Here is a 20,649-nt window from a genome sequence, read left to right as displayed (position 1 = left end):
TTAATATCCTGACCTAGTGAGATATACATGGAGGAGGTTTAATATCCTGACCTAGTGAGATATACATGAAGGAGGTTTAATATCCTGACCTAGTGAGGTATACATGGAGGAGGTTTAATATCCTGACCTAGTGAGATATACATGGAGGTTTAATATCCTGACCTAGTGAGATATACATGGAGGAGGTTTAATATCCTGACTTAGTGAGATATACATGGAGGTTTAATATCCTGACCTAGTGAGATATACATGGAGGTTTAATTTCCTGACCTAGTGAGATATACATGGAGGAGGTTTAATATCCTGACCTAGTGAGATATACATGGAGGAGGTTTAATATCCTGACCTAGTGAGATATACATAGAGGTTTAATATCCTGACCTAGTGAGATATACATGGAGGTTTAATATCCTGACCTAGTGAGATATACATGGAGGAGGTTTAATATCCTGACCGAGTGAGATATACATGGAGAAGGTTTAATATCCTGACCTAGTGAGATATACATGGAGGAGGTTTAATATCCTGACCTAGTGAGATATACATGGAGGAGGTTTAATACCCTGACCGAGTGAGATATACATGGAGAAGGTTTAATATCCTGACCTAGTGAGATATACATGGAGGAGGTTTAATATCCTGACCTAGTGAGATATACATGGAGGAGGTTTAATACCCTGACCTAGTGAGATATACATGAAGGAGGTTTAATATCCTGACCTAGTGAGATATACATGGCGGAGGCTTAATCAAGCTAGTCACCTTGATTACTTTCTTGTCATTCTCTCTGGCACCAAAAGTTTAAAAAGTGTTGATAGGGGACAGAATGCGGTCGGACCATCACATAATTGGTATACACATTACTCTTACAGAATTTCCACAAGGGCGAGGATATTGGAAATGTATTCAAAGCCTACTGGATGACAAAACATTTTTTAACCAAGACAGAATAATTCATAACTGACTTTTTTCCTACATAACATAGGTACAGCAGATCCCCTTCTTGTAAGGAACGCTTTTAAATGTGCTTTTAGAGGCCTTGCAATGCAACACTCATCTTTAAAACTGTCACGGAATTCTAGGAGTGGTGTAGAGTCAGGCGCAGAGAGCAATACTTCCAATGGGTGCGTTTATTTCGCTTGGTCTAGCCAACAATCAGGCAATGACCATAAATCAAGTATGTCTCCAAAAAAACAGGAAATAACATACAACAAAATTACGCAGGAGGAAAACAACTTCACCACTGACAGTAGGAATAAGCCCGCACAAAAGCAGGCGCGCACTGGAAGTTTAAATAGACAATTGATGAACCAAAATAAGCAACAAGTGAAAACAATCAAGACAAAACCAACAGAAAAGAAAAAGGGATCTGTGGCAGCTAGTAGACCGGTGACGACGACCGCCGAGCGCCGCCCGAACAGGGAGAGGAGCCACCTTCGGTGGAAGTCGTGACAAAAACAAAACAATTTAGGTCAAAAGAACTCAGTCCAGAAATATAGCAACAAAACTGTAACATAGAGGTTCAGAATAAGTTTAGAGCAAAAACAAAAAGAACTGGAAGAACTTATTCAAGAAAGATCCAGTGTAATATATTATAAAAAATAAAGCGAACTGGATGGAAAATGGGTAAAAAATGCACCAAATTATGTTTTGATCTTCCAACATAGAAATGCTAACAAAAATAATTTACAGAAACTCATCCATGATTTACCAAACAATATTTTTTGAAAGAGGAAGCAATCAGTCTCCTCCATTTCCACTAATTGAAGTTACTCGTGTTACTTAATTTAGTGTCAAATGAACAGCTGTACAGAAAGACTCATGTGAAGGACTAATTACAGAGGAGGAACTTATAGATTCAATTAAAGCCTTCAAGTCTGGTAAATCTCCAGGGCTAGATGGGAAGTATATCAAATATTTTTCAATGTACTCAAAGGTTCGCTATTAACATGTTTTAACCACTCCTATAAAAATGGTAGACTATCACATACTCAGCAAGATGGTTAGATTTGACTATGACTGAAACAGGACCCTGGTGGTAAATATAAAGATCCAGTCCACCTAAAAAAAACTGACCCCTTACACTGCGGTGTTGTGATACCAACATCAAGGCAAAATGCATAGAATTAAAAAGGTATTGTCGGATATTATTAATCCTAACCAGACAGGTTTTTTTTACATGGATGATACATTGGAGATAATATAACACAAGTACTGGAAACAATAGAACACTATTCAAAATATGTGAAACCAGGCCTGGTATTCATAGCTGACTTTGAAAAGGTCTTTGATAAAGTATGACTGGAATTTATGTATAAATGCCTGGACTTTTTTTTTTTTTTTTTTGAGAATCTCTTATACAATGAGTTAATGTTATGTATAGTAACCCTAGGTGTTAAATAGTAAATAATGGCTACTTTTCAGAAAGTATTAAACTGTCAAGAGGAGTAAAACAAGGTTGTCCACTATCGGCATATCTATTTCCTATAGCCATCAAAATGCTAGCTATTCAAATCAGATCCAACAACAATATCAAGAGGCTAGAAATCCAAGGCTTAAAATCCAAGGTGTCATTGTACGCTTACGATTCATGTTTTCTTTTAAATCCGCAACTTAGATCCCTCCACAGCCTCATAGAGGATCTAGATACTTGTTCTAACCTCTCTGGATTCAAATCTGATTATGATAAATGCAGCATATTACGTATTGGATCTCTAAAAAAAAAAGTATATTTAAATTACCATGTAGAAATGATCTTACTACAATACATTTTAATAGAAAGTTAGCCAAATTAGATAAGATTTTGCTACCATGGAAAGAACAACACTTGTCTATTTGTGGAAAAATCAACCTGATTAATTCTTTACTCATATCCCAGTTTACCTATTTACTTATGGCTCTGCCTATATAATTAATATGAGTCCGGAGTGCAGACATTTTTAAATATTAAAGCATTGGACCTCTCACTAAAGGCTTCAGTCATACAAAAACTATACTTAAATCCGAACTGGTTCAGCTCCAGCTCAGCCCAGTCCAAGCTCTTCTCTGTTTTGGCACCCCAACGGTGGAACGAGCTTCCCCCCTGAAGCTAGGACAACAGAGTCCTCTGTACTGTATGATGTACTGTATGATGTACGATATGATGTCTGATGTACTGTACAATGTACTGTATGATGTACGATATACTGTATGATGTACAATGTACTGTATGATGTACTGTATGGTATACTGTATGATGTATGATGTACTGTATGATGTACTGTATGGTGTAAGATGTACTGTATGATGTACTGTATGATGTATGATGTACTGTATGATGTACTGTATGATGTATGATGTACTGTATGATGTACTGTATGATGTATGATGTACTGTATGATGTACAATGTACTGTATGATGTACTGTATGATGTACTGTATGGTGTAAGATGTACTGTATGATGTACTGTATGATGTATGATGTACTGTATGATGTACTGTATGATGTGCGATATACTGTATGATGTACAATGTACTGTATGATGTACTGTATGGTGTAAGATGTACTGTATGATGTACTGTATGATGTACTGTATGGTGTAAGATGTACTGTATGATGTACTGTATGATGTACGATATACTGTATGATGTACAATGTACTGTATGATGTACTGTATGGTGTAAGATGTACTGTATGATGTACTGTATGATGTACTGTATGGTGTAAGATGTACTGTATGATGTACTGTATGATGTACTGTATGATGTATGATGTACTGTATGATGTATGATATACTCCATGCTGTATGATGTACTATATTATATACTGTATGATGTACTGTGTGATGTACTGTATGATGTGCTGTTTGATGTACTGAATGATGTATGATGTACTGCATAATATATGATGTACTGTATGATGTACTGCATAATATATGATGTACTGTATGATGTACTGTATGATATATGATGTACTGTATGATTTAAAATATATATATATATTTCACCTTTATTTAACCAGGTAGGCTAGTTGAGAACAAGTTCTCATTTGCAACTGCGACCTGGCCAAGATAAAGCAAAGCAATTCGACAAATACAACAACACAGTTACACATGGAGTAAACAAAACATACAGTCAATAATACAGTAGAAAAATAAGTCTATATACAATGTGAGCAAATGAGGTGAGATAAGGGAGGTAAAGGCAAAAAAAGGCCATGGTGACGAGGTAAATACAATATACCAAGTAAAACACTAGAATAGTAGATTTGCAGTGGAAGAATATGCAAAGTAGAAATATAAATAATGGGGTGCAAAGGAGCAAAATAAATAAATACAGTAGGGGAAGAGGTAGTTGTTTGGGCTAAATTATAGATGGGCTATGTACAGGTGCAGTAATCTGTGAGCTGCTCTGACAGCTGGTGCTTAAAGCTAGTGAGGGAGATAAGTGTTTCCAGTTTCAGAGATTTTTGTAGTTCGTTCCAGTCATTGGCAGCAGAGAACTGGAAGGAAAGACGACCAAAGGAGGAATTGGCTTTGGGGGAGACCAGTGAGATATACCTGCTGGAGCGCGTGCTACGAGTGGGTGCTGCTATGGTGACCAGTGAGCTGAGATAAGGCGGGGCTTTACCTAGCAGAGACTTGTAGATGACCTGGAGCCAGTGGGTTTGGCGGCGAGTATGAAGCGAGGGCCAACCAATGAGAGCGTACAGGTCGCAATGATGGGTAGTGTATGGAGCTTGGGTGACAAAATGGATGGCACTGTGATAGACTAATTGGTGCTTCCTCCGGGATGGAAACGCTAGCCAGGAGTGGTCACCCGGGATTGCGGTTAGCTAGTTGCGAAGATCCAGATGAAAATGTTCAGAGTTTGCGGTAGGAATCCAGGGATATGGAGAGAAATAGGTCCGTTATGCTCTGGTTTGAGTCACGTTGTTCGAACTGGCGAGAGCTTTCCGAGCTAAAGGTTAGCTGATGACCGATAGCATGGTTTGCTAACTGATAGCTGGTAGGTAGTTAGCTGGCTAGCTTGATATACTGTATGATATATAATGTACTGTATGATGTACTGTATGATATACTGTATGATATATGATGTACTGTATGATTTATAATGTACTGTATGATATATAATGTACTGTATGATGTATGATGTACTGTATGATATATGATGTACTGTAATATATATGATGTACTGTAATATATATGATGTACTGTAATATATATGATGTACTGTATGATGTATGTTATACTGGATGATGTATGTTATACTGTATGATATATTGTATGATATACTGTATGTTATACTGTATGTTATACTTTATGATATACTGTATGTTATACTTTATGATATACTGTATGTTATACTGTATGATATACTGTATGTTATACTGTATGTTATACTGTATGATCTACTGTATGATGTATGATGTACTGTATGATATATGATGTACTGTAATATATATGATGTACTGTAATATATATGATGTAATGTATGCTGCATGTTATACTGTATGATGTATGTTATACTGTATGATATACTCTATGTTTTACTGTATGATATAGTGTATGTTATACTTTATTATATACTGTATGTTATACTGTATGTTATACTTTATGATATACTGTATGATATACTGTATGTTATACTGTATGATATACTGTATGTTATACTGTATGTTATAGTTTATGATATACTGTATGTTATACTGTATGATATACTGTATGTTATACTGTATGATATACTGTATGTTATACTGTATGTTATACTGTATGATATACTGTATGTTATACTGTATGATATACTGTATGATGTATGATGTACTGTATGATATATGATGTACTGTAATATATATGATGTACTGTAATATATATGATGTAATGTATGATGTATGTTATACTGTATGATATACTCTATGTTTTACTGTATGATATAGTGTATGTTATACTTTATGATATACTGTATGTTATACTGTATGATATACTGTATGTTATACTGTATGATATACTGTATGTTATACTGTATTATATACTGTATGTTATACTGTATGATATACTGTATGTTATACTGTATGATATACTGTATGTTATACTGTATGTTATACTGTATGATATACTGTATGTTATACTGTATGATATACTGTATGATGTATGATGTACTGTATGATATATGATGTACTGTAATATATATGATGTACTGTAATATATATGATGTAATGTATGATGTATGTTATACTGTATGATATACTCTATGTTTTACTGTATGATATAGTGTATGTTATACTTTATGATATACTGTATGTTATACTGTATGATATACTGTATGATATACTGTATGTTATACTGTATAATATACTGTATGTTATACTGTATGATGTACTGTATGACGTAATGTATGATGTACTGTATGATATACTGTATGATGTATTGTATGATGTATGATATACTGTATGATGTAATGTATGATGTATTCTATGATGTGCTGTATACTGTATGATGTATAATGTACTGTATGATGTATGTTAGACTGTATGTTATACTGTATGTTAGACTGTATGTTATACTGTATGTTATACTGTATGATATACTGTATGTTATACTTTATGATATACTGTATGTTCTCCTTTATGATATACTGTATGTTATACTTTATGATATACTGAATGTTATACTGTATGTTATACTTTATGATATACTGTATGTTATACTTTATGATATACTGTATATTATACTGTATGTTATACTGTATGATGTACTGTATGTTATACTGTATGATGTATGTTATACTGTATGATATACTATATGTTATACTTTATGATATACTGTATGTTATACTGTATGATATACTGTATGTTAGACTGTATGTTATACAGTATGATATACTGTATGTTATACTGTATGATGTATGTTATACTGTATGTTATACTGTATGTTATACTGTATGATGTATGTTATACTTTATGTTATACTGTATGATATACTTTATGTTATACTGTATGATATACTGTATGATGTATTCTATGATGTGCTGTATAATGTGTGATGTTTTTTTTGTTTTATTTCACCTTTATTTAACCAGGTAGAACAAGTTCTCATTTACAACTGCGACCTGGCCAAGAAAAAGCAAAGCAGTGCGACAGAAACAACAACACAGAGTTACACATAAACAAATGTACAGTCAATAACACAATAGAAAAATCTATGTACAGTGTGTGCAAATGTAGAAGATTAAGGAGGTAAGGCAATACATGGGCCATAGAGGGGAAATAATTACAATTTAGCATTAACACTGGAGTGATAGATGTGCAGATGATGAATGTGCAAGTAGAGATTAATTAAATTTTTTAAATGTTTTATTTAACTAGGCAAGTCAGTTAAGAACAAATTGTTTTTACAATGATGGCCTACTCCGGCCAACCCCGGACGACCCTGGGACCATTGTGCGCCGCCCTATGGGACTCCCAATCACAGCCAGATGTGATACAGCCTGGATTCGAACTAGGTGACGCCTCTTGCACTGAGATGCAGTGCCTTAGACCACTGTGCCACTTGGGAGCCCATTGGGGTGGGCTGGGGTGCAGAAGAGCAAGAAGATAAATAACAATATGGGGATAAGGTAGTTGGGTGTGCTATTTACAGATGGGCTGTGTACAGGTACAGTGATCAGTAAACTGCTCTGACAGCTGATGCTTAAAGTTAGAGAGGGAGAAATAAGACTCCAGCTTCAGTGATTTTTGCAATTCGTTCCAGTCATTGGCAGCAGAGAACTGGAAGGAAAGGCAGCCAAAGTAGGTGTTGGCTTTGGGGATGACCAGTGAAATATACCTGCTGGAGCGCGTGCTACAGGTAGGTGTTGCTATGGTGACCAGTGAGCTGAAATAAGGCGGTGCTTTACCTAGCAAAGACTTATAGATGACCTGGAGCCAGTGGGTTTGGCGACAAATATGTAGTGAGGGCCAGCCAACGAGAGCATACAGGTTGCAGTGGTGGGTAGTATATGGGGCTTTGGTAACAAAATGGATGGCACTGTGATAGACTGCATCCAATTTGCTGAGTAGAGTGTTGGAGGCTATTTTGTAAATGACATCGCCGAAGTCAAGGATCGGTAGGATAGTCAGTTTTACGAGTATATGTTTGTCAGCATGAGTAAAAGAGGCTTTGTTGCGAAATAGGAAGCCAATTCTAGATTACATTTTGGATTGGAGATGCTTAATGTGAGTCTGGAAGGAGATATTACAGTCTAACCAGACACCTAGGTATTTGTAGATGTCCACATATTCTAAGTCAGAACCGTACAGGGTAGTGATGCTAGTCGGACGGGCAGGTGCAGGCAACAATCGGTTGAAGAGAATGCATTTAGTTTTACTAGCATTTAAAAGCAATTGGAGGCCACGGAAGGAGTGTTGTCTGGCATTGAAGCTCGTTTGGAGGTTTGTTAACACAGTGTCCAAAGAAGGGCCAGAAGTATACAGAATGGTGTTGTCTGCGTAGAGGTGGATCAGAGAATCACCAGCAGCAAGAGCGACATCAATGATGTATATGGAGAAAAGAGTTGGCCTGAGAAATTAACCCTGTGGCACCCCCATAGAGACTGCCAGAGGTCCGGACAACAGGCCCTCCCGATTTGACACACTTAACTCTATCAGAGAAGTAGTTGGTGAACCAGGCAAGGCAGTCATTTTGAGAAACCAAGGCGGTTGAGTCTGCCGATAAGAATGCGGTGATTGACAGAGTCGAAAGCCTTGGCCAGGTTGATGAAGACGGCTGCACAGTACTGTCTTTTATCGATGGCGGTTATGATATCGTTTAGGACCTTGAGCGTGGCTGAGTTGCACCCATGACCAGCTCGGAAACCAGATTGCATAGTGGAGAAGGTGCGGTGGGATTCAAAATGCTCTGTGATCTGTTTGTTAACTTGGCTTTCAAAGACTTTAGAAAGGCAGGACAGGATGGATATAGTTCTATAACAGTTTGTGTCTAGAGTGTCTCCCCCTTTGAAGAGGGGGATGACTGCGGCAGCATTCCAATTTTTGGGGATCTCAGACGATACGAAAGAGAGGTTGAACAGGCTAGTAATAGGGGTTGCAACAATTTCAGCTGATAATTTTAGGAAGAGAGGGTCCAGATTGTCTAGCCCGGCTGATTTGTAGGGGTCCAGATTTTGTAGCTCTTTCAGAACATCAGCTTTTTGGATTTGGGTGAAGGAGGAGTGGGGGGGGGGGGGGCAAGTTGCTGCAGGGGGATTTCTCGGTGGTGAAAGTGTTTCCGAAGCCTCAGTGCAGTGGGAGGCTGGGAGGAGGTGCTCTTATTCTCCATGGACTTTACAGTGTCCCAAAACTTTTTGGAATTAGTGCTACAGGATGCAAGTTTATGTTTGAAAAAGCTATCCTTAGCTTCCCTAACTGACTGTGTATATTGGTTCCTGACTTCCCTGAAAAGTTGCATATCGCGGGGGCTATTCGATGCTAATGCAGAATGCCACAGGATGTTTTTGTGTTGGTCAATGGCAGTCAAGTCTGGGGTGAACCAAGGGCTATATCTGTTCTTAGTTCAACATTTGAATGGGGCATGCTTATTTAAGATGGTGAGGAAAGCACTTCTAAAGAGGAACCAGGCATCCTCTACTTACAGAATGAGGTCATTCTGAACCCATTACGGACGCAGGCAATGAGGCAGTGATCGCTGAGATCCTGGTTGAAGACAGCAGAGGTGTATTTAGATGGCAAGTTGGTCAGGATGATATCTAAGAGGGTACCCATGGTTACGGATTTAGGGTTGTACCTGGTCGATTCCTTGATCATTTGTGTGAGATTGAGGGCATCTAGCTTAGATTGTAGGATGGCCGGGGTGTTAAGCATATCCCAGTTTAGGTCACCTAACAGTACAAACTCTGAAGATAGATGGGGGGCAATCAATTCACATATGGTGTCCAGGGCACAGCTGGGGGCTATAACAAGTGGCAACAGTGAGAGACTTGTTTCTGGAAAGGTGGATTTTTAAAAGTAGAAGCTCGAATTGTTTGGGCACAGACCTGGATAGTATAACAGTACTCTGCAGGCTATCTCTGCAGTAGATTGCAACTCTGCCCCCTTTGGCAGTTCTATCTTGTCGAAAAATGTTGTAGTTGAGGATGGAAATTTCAGGAGTTTTGGTGGCCTTCCTAAGCCAGGATTCAGACACGGCTAGGACATCAGGGTTGGCGGAGTGTGCTAAAGCAGTGAATAAAACAAACTTAGGGAGGAGGCTTCTGATGTTAACATGCATGAAACCAAGGCTTTACGGTTACAGAAGTCAACAAATGAGAGCGCCTGGGGAATGGGAGTGGTGCTGGGGGCTGCAGGTCCTGGGTTAACTTCTACATCACCAGAGGAACAGAGGAGGAGTAGGATAAGGGTACGGCTAAAGGCTATAAGAACTGGTCGTCTAGTGCGTTCGGAACAGAGAGTAAAAGGGCTGGGGGCTCTATAGTGAAATAAGACAATAATCACTAACCAAAACAGCAATAGACAAGGCATATTGACATTAGGGAGAGGCATGTGTAGCCGAGTGATCATAGGGTCCAATGAGTAGCAATAGGTGAGTCAGGGAGACGATTCAGTAGCCGCTAGTACGCTAGGCGAGCTGGAGACACGGTGATTCAGACAGCTAGCAGGCCGGGGCTAGCAGATGGGCCTTCGGCGAAGTCGCAACGGAAGAGCCTGTTGAAACCAACTCGGACGATTACATCAGCAGACCAGTCGTGATAGATTGGCTGGGCTCCGTGGCGGCAGTAAAGGGTCAAGGCCAATTGGCAAAAGAGGTATTGTAGCCCAATAATTAGCTGGTGGACCTCTTCGGCTAGCCGGGAGATGGGCCTAGCTCGAGGCTAGCTCAAGGCTAACTGGTGCTTGCGTCGGGACAGAGACGTTAACCAGGAGTAGCCACTCGGATTGCAGCTAGCTAGCTGCGATGATCTGGTGTAAAGTTTCAGAGCTTGCAGTAGGAATCCGGAGATGTGGTAGAGAAAGCAGTCCGATATGCTCTGGGTTGATATTGCGCTGTACAGACTGGCAGGTATTGACCGAGCTGAGGCTGGCTGGTGTCCGAGCTAACAGTGAAGACCGCTAGCAGTGGCTAACTGACTACTAGCTAGTAGCTAGTTAGCTGGCTAGCTTCTAATGGGGTTTCCCGGTTCTAAAGTATAAAAATAGCAGATCCGTACCACATTGGGTGAGGCGGGTTGCAGGAGAGTATATCCAGTCCATAGATGGAATGTGAGATTAAAATATATACGAAATATATACGAGAAAAAAATGAGGAAAACTATATTTACACAGGATAGGACAAGACAAAACACACGTCCGACTGCTACGCCATCTTGGGTAGACTTTTTTGTATGATGTACTGTATGTGATGAGCTTTATTTGTGAGTGCAGCTGTTGTCAAGCGTCTCAGAGTTAAAAGCGGAAAGAAGAAAAAAAGGGTTTTGAGAGAGGAGGAAATCCCCTACATCAGGCCAAGAGATCCATGGCAACATGAAGACTGTAGACTGAACCGTGCAGCAGCCCAACACTGCTCATTTAAACTGCACCGTGCAGCAGCCCAACACTGCTCATTTAAACTGCACCGTGCAGCAGCCCAACACTGCTCATTTAAACTGCACCGTGCAGCAGCCCAACACTGCTCATTTAAACTGCACCGTGCAGCAGCCCAACACTGCTCATTTAAACTGCACCGTGCAGCAGCCCAACACTGCTCATTTAAACAAAGACTACATAATTACACAACCTCAAAATTATCCCTATTTCATGTTAATTATTATACATTCATAGATTAAGGTAAATAGTAAGCTTTCTTTGCAATGCATTGTCAGATCATCACCTTGTGTTGCAAAACAAAAAGTCATTTCTGACTGCTGTGAAGTAAGACAATTCTTTTGGATTCTCTTCAAGTCAAATTGTACAGTTTAATATAAATGAGATTAAACTTGGTTATTAGGCCTTATGGACATTAATGGCTATGTTATGTAAACTAAATGTGCACAGATACACATGAGACCTCGGCCATTTAATTTCCATCACACTTTAGTTATGATTCATAAAGAGTACGAGGCAAAAAAAAACACTTAAACTGGACAGTTTTATCTCCATCTCTTCATTTAAAGACTCAATCATTGACACTCTTACTGTCCCCCTGCGCTGCTCTGTTCTCTTCTGTTGAGGCTATGAACTGCATCAGACCCTTTCTCTATGTGGGAATTCCCCATGTCTCTCTAAAAACATTGAAATAGCTTCCCCCCTATTCACCAGTTTCCTTATTAAAAAGCGCCTCTCGGAAAGACGCTCAATGTGTCGGTGAGTTCCTTTGCTTTTTTTCTAAATTGTATATAGAGATTTCATTTTGTTAAATGTTATGAGATAGTTTGTCGAGGTTATAAAGAGTTATGTGTTGAAGCTTTTTGACTCTGACTTGGTCATGCTAAATGAATCATCTAATGTGCTTACATGGGCAAATCAAGTTAGTGAACAAAATGCTATTGATTTGTGAATGATTGCTAACATTAAAAAGGTTAATTTTATCGAGAATATAATTCTTAATATCTCAGACAGATACATCATAAATATAAATATGATACTCTTTCTGTAATCTAAAAATCATGTTTTGATGTCATATAATATATATATTTTTAAACATTTAAATCCATTTATGTGATGTAATATAATCTATTTAACTGATTAGGAGAAGAAGAAAAAATGGCAAAACTTTCTCGAGTCATTATAGGTCATATTTGTTCAAAAACACATCAGAAAATATAACATGACATTTCTGTAATCACTCCAAATTAAAAATGATACAGATTTTACAATGGGTGTGCATTAACAGTACAGCTGAGTTATGAATAACAAACCCTATACTGAACAGTGTACACCATGCAAATATCAGTCAGCTTTTCCAGACTTGCCTTCTATTCAGCACATATCCAATCAAGTTACAGTCCAGATGTGGACTTTTCACAGTATTTTGTGCTTGAGGAGAAGCCAAAAGTGAGCCAAGTATTGCGGCAAATTCGTTGATGTTCATTCCTACACAGAAGAAAATAACTTGATATTAAAAGTATATTCGTTAAAATGTTTTTGTTGAAGTTGAATGACCAATGTGCTCGAGACCCGAATGAGAAATTGACAGTCTTCCCGTGACCCAAATCGTCCTCCAATGATTCAAATTAAGAATAAATAGTACCCACCTCTCACATGCCCAGGGCCCACTTTTGGTCCTGACCCATAGTTTAAGAAATCCTGGGCTAGATCAAGGGCCAGTATCCACTGAGACAGATGAAAAAATATTTCAATGGAGATTGGAGACTTGTGTTAGATCTGTTTCCATCTACTTTATTCTACTCTACTATACTCTACTATACTCTATTCTACTGTATTCTACTCTACTATACTCTATTCTACTGTATTCTACTCCACTGTACTCTATTCTACTGTATTCTGCTCTACCGTACTCTACTATACTCCATTATATTGTATTATACTCTACTGTATTCTACTCCACTGTACTCTACTCTACTGTACTCTATTCTGCTCTACTATACTATATTTACTCTATTATACTCTATTCTACTCCATTCTAATGTATTCAACTCTACTGTTCTCTATTCTACTCTATTATACTGTATTCCAATCCACTGTACTTCATTCTACTCTATTATACTGTATTCTACTATACTGTACTCTGTTCTACTCTATTATACTGCATTCTACTCTACTGTCCTCTATTCTACTGTACTCTATTCTACTCTATTAAACTGTATTCTACTCTACTGTACTATGTTCTACTCTATTCTACTGTATTCTACTCTACAGTACTCTATTCTACTGTACTCTATTCTACTGTAGTCTATTCTACTGTATTCAACTCTACTGTACTCTATTCTACTCTACTGTACTCTATTCTACTCTACTGTACTCTATTATACTGTATTCAACTCTACTGTACTCTATTCTACTCTATTATACTGTATTCTACTCAACTGTACTATATTATACTCTATTATACTGTATTCTACTCAACTGTATTATATTATACTCTATTATACTGTATTCTACTCTACTGTACTATATTCTACTCTAGTATACTGTATTCTACTCAACTGTACTCTATTGTACTCTATTATACTGTATTCTACTCTACTGTACACTATTCTACTCTATTATACTGCATTCTACTATTTTGTCCTCTATTATACTCTATTATACTGTATTCTACTCTACTGTACTCCATTCTACTCTATTATACTGTATTTTACTCTACTGTACTCTATTCTACTGTATTCAATTCTACTGTATTCTATTCTACTCTATTATACTGTATTCTACTCTACTGTACTCTATTCTACTGTATTCTACTCTACTGTAGTCTATTCTACTCTATTATACTGTATTCAACTCTACTGTGGTCTACTCTACTCCACTGTACTATATTATACTGTATTCAACTCTACTGTACTCTATTCTAGTCTATTATACTGTATTCTACTCAACTGTATTATATTATACTCTATTATACTGTATTCTACTCGACTGTACTATATTCTACTCTATTATACTGTATTCTACTCAACTGTACTATATTATACTCTATTATACTGTATTCTACTCAACTGTATTATATTATACTCTATTATACTGTATTCTACTCTACTGTACTATATTCTACTCTAGTATACTGTATTCTACTCAACTGTACTCTATTGTACTCTATTATACTGTATTCTACTCTACTGTACACTATTCTACTCTATTATACTGCATTCTACTATTTTGTCCTCTATTATACTCTATTATACTGTATTCTACTCTACTGTACTCCATTCTACTCTATTATACTGTATTTTACTCTACTGTACTCTATTCTACTGTATTCAATTCTACTGTATTCTATTCTACTCTATTATACTGTATTCTACTCTACTGTACTCTATTCTACTGTATTCTACTCTACTGTAGTCTATTCTACTCTATTATACTGTATTCAACTCTACTGTGGTCTACTCTACTCCACTGTACTATATTATACTGTATTCAACTCTACTGTACTCTATTCTAGTCTATTATACTGTATTCTACTCAACTGTATTATATTATACTCTATTATACTGTATTCTACTCGACTGTACTATATTCTACTCTAGTATACTGTATTCTACTCAACTGTACTCTATTATACTGTATTCTACTCTACTGTCCTCTATTATACTGTATTCTACTCTACTGTACTCCATTCTACTCTATTATACTGTATTTTACTCTACTGTACTCTATTCTACTGTATTCAATTCTACTGTACTCTATTCTACTGTATTCTACTCTACTGTACTCTATTCTACTGTATTCTACTCTACTCTATTCTACTCTACTGTACTCTATTCTACTGTATTCTACTCTACTGTAGTCTATTCTACTCTATTATACTGTATTCAACTCTACTGTGGTCGATTCTACTCTATTCTACTCTACTCTACTGTACTCTATTATACTGTATTCAACTCTACTGTACTCTATTCTAGTCTATTATACTGTATTCTACTCAACTGTATTATATTATACTCTATTATACTGTATTCTACTCGACTGTACTATATTCTACTCTAGTATACTGTATTCTACTCAACTGTACTCTATTCTATTCTACTCTATTATACTGTATTCTACTCTACTGTCATCTATTATACTGTATTCTACTCTACTGTACTCCATTATACTGTATTTTACTCTACTGTACTCTATTCTACTGTATTCAATTCTATTGTACTCTATTCTAGTCTATTATACTGTATTTTACTCTACTGTACTCTATTCTACTATATTCTACTCTACAGTACTTTATTCTACTCTATTCTACTCTACTGTACTCTATTCTACTGTATTCTACTCTACTGTAGTCTATTCTACTCTAGTATACTGTATTCAACTCTACTGTAGTCTATTCTACTCTATTCTACTCTACTGTACTCTATTATACTGTATTCAACTCTACTGTACTCTATTCTAGTCTATTATACTGTATTCTACTCAACTGTATTATATTATACTGTATTCTACTCAACTGGACTCTATTTTACTCTATTATACTGTATTCTACTCTACTGTACTATATTCTACTCTAGTATTTTACTATATTATACTGTATTCTACTCTACTGTACAATATTCTACTCTATTCAAAACCAGCGAGCCGATGTTCAAGATAAGCAATACAACTAAATTATTCCTGATTAGCAAGACAACATTTTGCAGTTTTTTTTTTGGTTTCACAATATAAACATGTTTTGTTGGTTATGTAACACCAAATGTAAAAGTTTTGCAGAGCTAGAAAATGTATGTTTCTGAAAAACAGATTTCATTAAGCTTTAGCTCAGCAGGCTAAAACTGTCTTTAGTTTCAACTGGGTTAGAACTTAGGTTGTCTGCGTGCCGTCCGACTGGGTTTGATGGAAAGGGAACAATAGAAAGATAGCAGAGTGCCACGTTTTAACCATTGTGATGGTTACCTGGCCTGACATGAGTGAACTGTTGTGTCGTCCCCCATACCGGAAACAAAGCTTTTCAGTCTTTGTAGGTCTAAGGTTGGCTCGGAGGGCTGGTTATCTCCAGGGTTGCCTAAGTTACTTTCTAAATGTAATCCGTTACAGTTACCTGTCCAAAATTGTCATCAGTAATGTAACTTTAAAATCGGATTACTTTCAGATTACCTTAAAGAGGCATTAGAAGACAAAAATGATAGATCAAATGCCTTAGGTTTGTCATCATAGTGGTTTCTGTGGTCAGTCTCACTCAGATGGAACAAACTTAAACTTGTGCTTTATTTCAATGCTGAATTGAATGTCATTGGAAAAAAAACATACTTTCGGAATTTAAAAGTAATCCAAGAAGTAATCATCCAGTTTTTCAAAAGTATCTGTAATCAGATTACAACATTTTTGCTGGTAATGTAATTGATTATAGTTACTGTTTTTTGTAATCAGATTACATTACTCCCCAACCCTGAATATGGTGTCCAATGGGTCCTACAGACCATAGAGAATGAGAGAGGCCTCTAGTAGCAAAAATACTGTATTAGCATGGGCATCGCCATTGAGGGCTTCCACCATTTTAATGTAGTCAAATGGGTGGGACTTCCCACTTCCTTGTCTGATCCCTCCTAGTGACACTGTTGGACTCATGTCCAACTGAGTCATCAGGAGAGATCAGCCAATCGTGAAGAAGAAATTGACTACTTCAAAGTCAGTGGAGGCTGGTGAGAGGAGCTATAAGGAGGACAGACTCTGTGTAATGGTAGGAATGGAATTAATGGAATGGATTCAAACATGTGATTTCCATATGTTTGAGACTGTTCCATTTAATTCCATTCCAGCCATTACACAAGAGCCCGTCCTCCTATAGCTCCTTCCACCAGCCTCCACTGGTCAAAATGGAGCCTATGCTGTCACAGACGCTTTAATGGCACATATGCAGAGGTGAGTCATCTATCTAACTCTATGGTAAAGACACAGGTCTGCACTGTGTCTCATTTATTTTAGTCAATAGCAGTTCATGTTTAGGTATTCTTATATTTTCCACAAGATGTCTCTATTGGTTTAGTTGCATCTAGTGTATGGAGGTCATCCATCATGAGATTACTATCTTTGAAAATAACAGAGCAGAGCAGAAGAACACATTTTGTTGATCATAGGCCTATCAGCAGTAGGCCTATGCATTCTGGTGTTGGCACTTGTATCAAGGTTGTCCCAGAGTTCATATGTGCATAGATAGAACATCGTGGAAATAGTCATTCGTCCTGTAGAGCTTTTAAAGGAGTAGTGAAGTCTGTGACTGTACCTCAGCCTCTGCCTAGAGGTGCGGAACTATAAAGGAGTAATGAAGTCTGTGACTGTACTTCAGCCTCTGCCTAGAGGTGCGTAGCTATAAAGGAGTAGTGAAGTCTGTGACTGTACTTCAGCCTCTGCCTAGAGGTGCGGAGCTATAAAGGAGTAGTGAAGTCTGTGACTGTACTTCAGCCTCTGCCTAGAGGTGCGGAGCTATAAAGGAGTATTGAAGTCTGTGACTGTACTTCAGTCTCTGCCTAGAGGTGCGGAGCTATAAAGGAGTAGTGAAGTCTGTGACTGTACTTCAGCCTCTGCCTAGAGGTGCGGAGCTATAAAGGAGTAGTGAAGTCTGTGACTGTACTTCAGCCTCTGCCTAGAGGTGCGGAGCTATAAAGGAGTAGTGAAGTCTGTGACTGTACTTCAGCCTCTGCCTAGAGGTGCGGAGCTATAAAGGAATAGTGAAGTCTGTGACTGTACTTCAGCCTCTGCCTAGAGGTGCGGAGCTTTTAAAGCAGTAGTGAAGTCTGTGACTGTACTTCAGCCTCTGCCTAGAGGTGCGGAGCTATAAAGGAGTAGTGAAGTCTGTGACTGTACTTCAGCCTCTGCCTAGAGGTGAGGAGCTTTTAAAGGAGTAGTGAAGTCTGTGACTGTACTTCAGCCTCTGCCTAGAGGTGCAGAGCTTATAGCTAAAATCCTTAGTTGCTACATATTTTGGTGGACTTATAAATTAATGACATATACCCATTGATTCTTGAAGAATATAATTTATAAACACTTAATGAGATTAGTTCAACAGTCGTACCCCATCTCAACCCGAAATATACATTTGTTTAACACCAATGTTTGTAAACGACATACATTTAAACACACACTGTATAGCCTCATAACATGGTTCAAATCATAATCGTGGTATCATGGACAGTCAGTCCTTAGCATCTATAGCTCTGTCTATGAATTTGAGAGTGGTTTCATGTCTCCAGGTCCATCCCTCAGCTTTTTACCAAACCAGAGGCGGGTGAACGGCTTTGTTATTGTTTCAACTAAGGATTCTAGCTTTAAGATCACCGGTTCAAGCCGTGCTCTGGCTGCAGTCATGCATGCCCCCCAATCTATCCCTGAGCTACCAAGGTTTGGAGCAAAACACTGCACTGTTTCTTTAAAGATTAAACTAGCCTGTGTCAAGCTTCTGCATTGGTCGGCCCGCTTGTCAACCACAACTGTTTACAACATCAAACGACAGCGAGGTGGAATTTCCCAGGTTACAGCAGAGACCACTTCCGCAATTGGTGTCTGGGTAAATCGATGGGAGCCACTGAAGCAGAAAGGTAGCTAACGTAAGCCAAAGATCTCTTTGTTTACCATGAAATTGATAGAAAGTTGGCTAGCTACGTTGTATGGAATCAGACACTGGTTTTGATGCGTAGCAAATGACTAGTTAGTTTGCTATCCAATATATATTTTGTCATGTTAGCTATAATTTGCATGACTTTGTTAGCCAGGTCGTTATCATGTAGAAATACTTTCACTTAGATGTATAACTAACGCGAATTAGCTATCGTTCAAGTAAGCAAAATGTTAGCTTGCTATACAGTCCGATTTGCTACTTTGTTAGCTGACGTTAACTAGCTAATGGTTTTTCGGCATCTTAGCATAGCAACTGAAATGACTAACGTTAGGTAGCTAGCTTCATGGCTAGCCATAATTGTATCGTTAGCTAAGCGAGCAGTGTAACTATCGGATGTCGCTCCTAACAACTGAACCGTGAGAAATGTTGTTCTCGCTTGTCATCTAATCAGTGACTCTTTTCTGGACACGATACTTTAGCCACCTCTTCTTCTAATCAATAATGAACGAAGAAAGAAAGAAAGGCCGAAAAGACAGAGTGAGTTGGGTCATGTTGTGGTGTTGTCGTGACTCTCGGTGGACGTCATCACAACTCATGACAACATCCGGTTTGAATGAGGACGTTTTCTAAAATAATATATTGTCTTTAATTTCATTATTCTATTTTGCAACTGAGATCAACTGCACTAGTTAGTGTTTATCTAATCGTCTGGTTACTACTGTACGATGTCTTTGTTTCTCATCTGTCTGGCTGGAAGTAGAGTTTAATATTGCATGGTCATTTTTCAGGCATTCTCCAGTGTGGCATTTTAATAGCATTTTTACAACGTTGTTATCACTCAATGACTTGACCACATCAGTGTTTGTAAGTTACACATTTAAATTATTGTGTCCTGAAATAGCTTTTACAGAAGTCCCCTTTGATGGTGACATTCAAATGTGACTCTTTGCATTGTAAATGGTTTAGAGTGGGAAATCAAAACAATACTTTTTATGTAACCAAACGTCTCCTCCTACAGCACATTCGGAAAGTATTTAGACCCCTTGACTTTTTCCACATTTTGTTTACGTTACAGCCTTATTCTAAAATAGATTACATTGTTTTTTCCATTATCAATCTACACACAATACCCCATAATGACAGAGCAAAAACTTTTTTTAGAAATCTTTGCAAATGTGTATGAATTTATATATTTTTTTAAAGACTAACATACCACATTTACATAAGTATTCAGACCCTTTACTCAGTACTTTGTTGAAGCACCTTTGGCAACGATTACAGCCTCAAGTCTTCTTGGGTATGATGCTACAAGCTTGGCACACCTGTATTTGGGGAATTTCTCCTATTCTTCTCTGCAGATCCTCTCAAGCTCTGTCAGGTTGGATGGGGAGTGTCGCTGCACAGCTATTTTCAGGTCTCTCCAGAGATGTTCGTTTGGGATCAAGTCCAGGCTCTGACTGGGCCACTCAAGAACATTCAG

At 37.8% G+C, this 20,649-nt stretch overlaps 1 protein-coding gene across 30 annotated transcripts in view; it reads left to right on the top strand.

Moving 5' to 3' along the window:
• The first annotated feature begins 12,185 nt into the window (after positions 1 to 12,185).
• LOC139581759 (TNFAIP3-interacting protein 1-like) overlaps positions 12,186 to 20,649 on the top strand; it is a 31,572-nt gene continuing 23,108 nt past the window's right edge. For 6 of the 30 annotated variants that reach the window (XM_071411894.1, XM_071411890.1, XM_071411892.1 and 3 more), the window contains exon 1: positions 19,026 to 19,158. Coding sequence is in view for 17 of the 30 variants with exons in the window: in XM_071411886.1 (XP_071267987.1) it covers positions 19,671 to 19,706 (36 nt within the window). In the remaining 13 variants the exon portion in view is untranslated. Of the gene's footprint in view, positions 12,311 to 19,010; positions 19,159 to 19,648; positions 19,707 to 20,649 lie in introns of those variants that run through there. The other 24 variants (XM_071411896.1, XM_071411891.1, XM_071411893.1 and 21 more) reach the window with 15 other exon arrangements.

Source organism: Salvelinus alpinus, chromosome 7 (assembly GCF_045679555.1).
Source record: "Salvelinus alpinus chromosome 7, SLU_Salpinus.1, whole genome shotgun sequence".
Classification (NCBI taxonomy): Eukaryota; Metazoa; Chordata; class Actinopteri; order Salmoniformes; family Salmonidae; genus Salvelinus; species Salvelinus alpinus.
The sequence above is the reverse complement of the archived record's forward strand: the minus strand, read 5'-3'. Positions and strand labels throughout refer to the sequence as shown.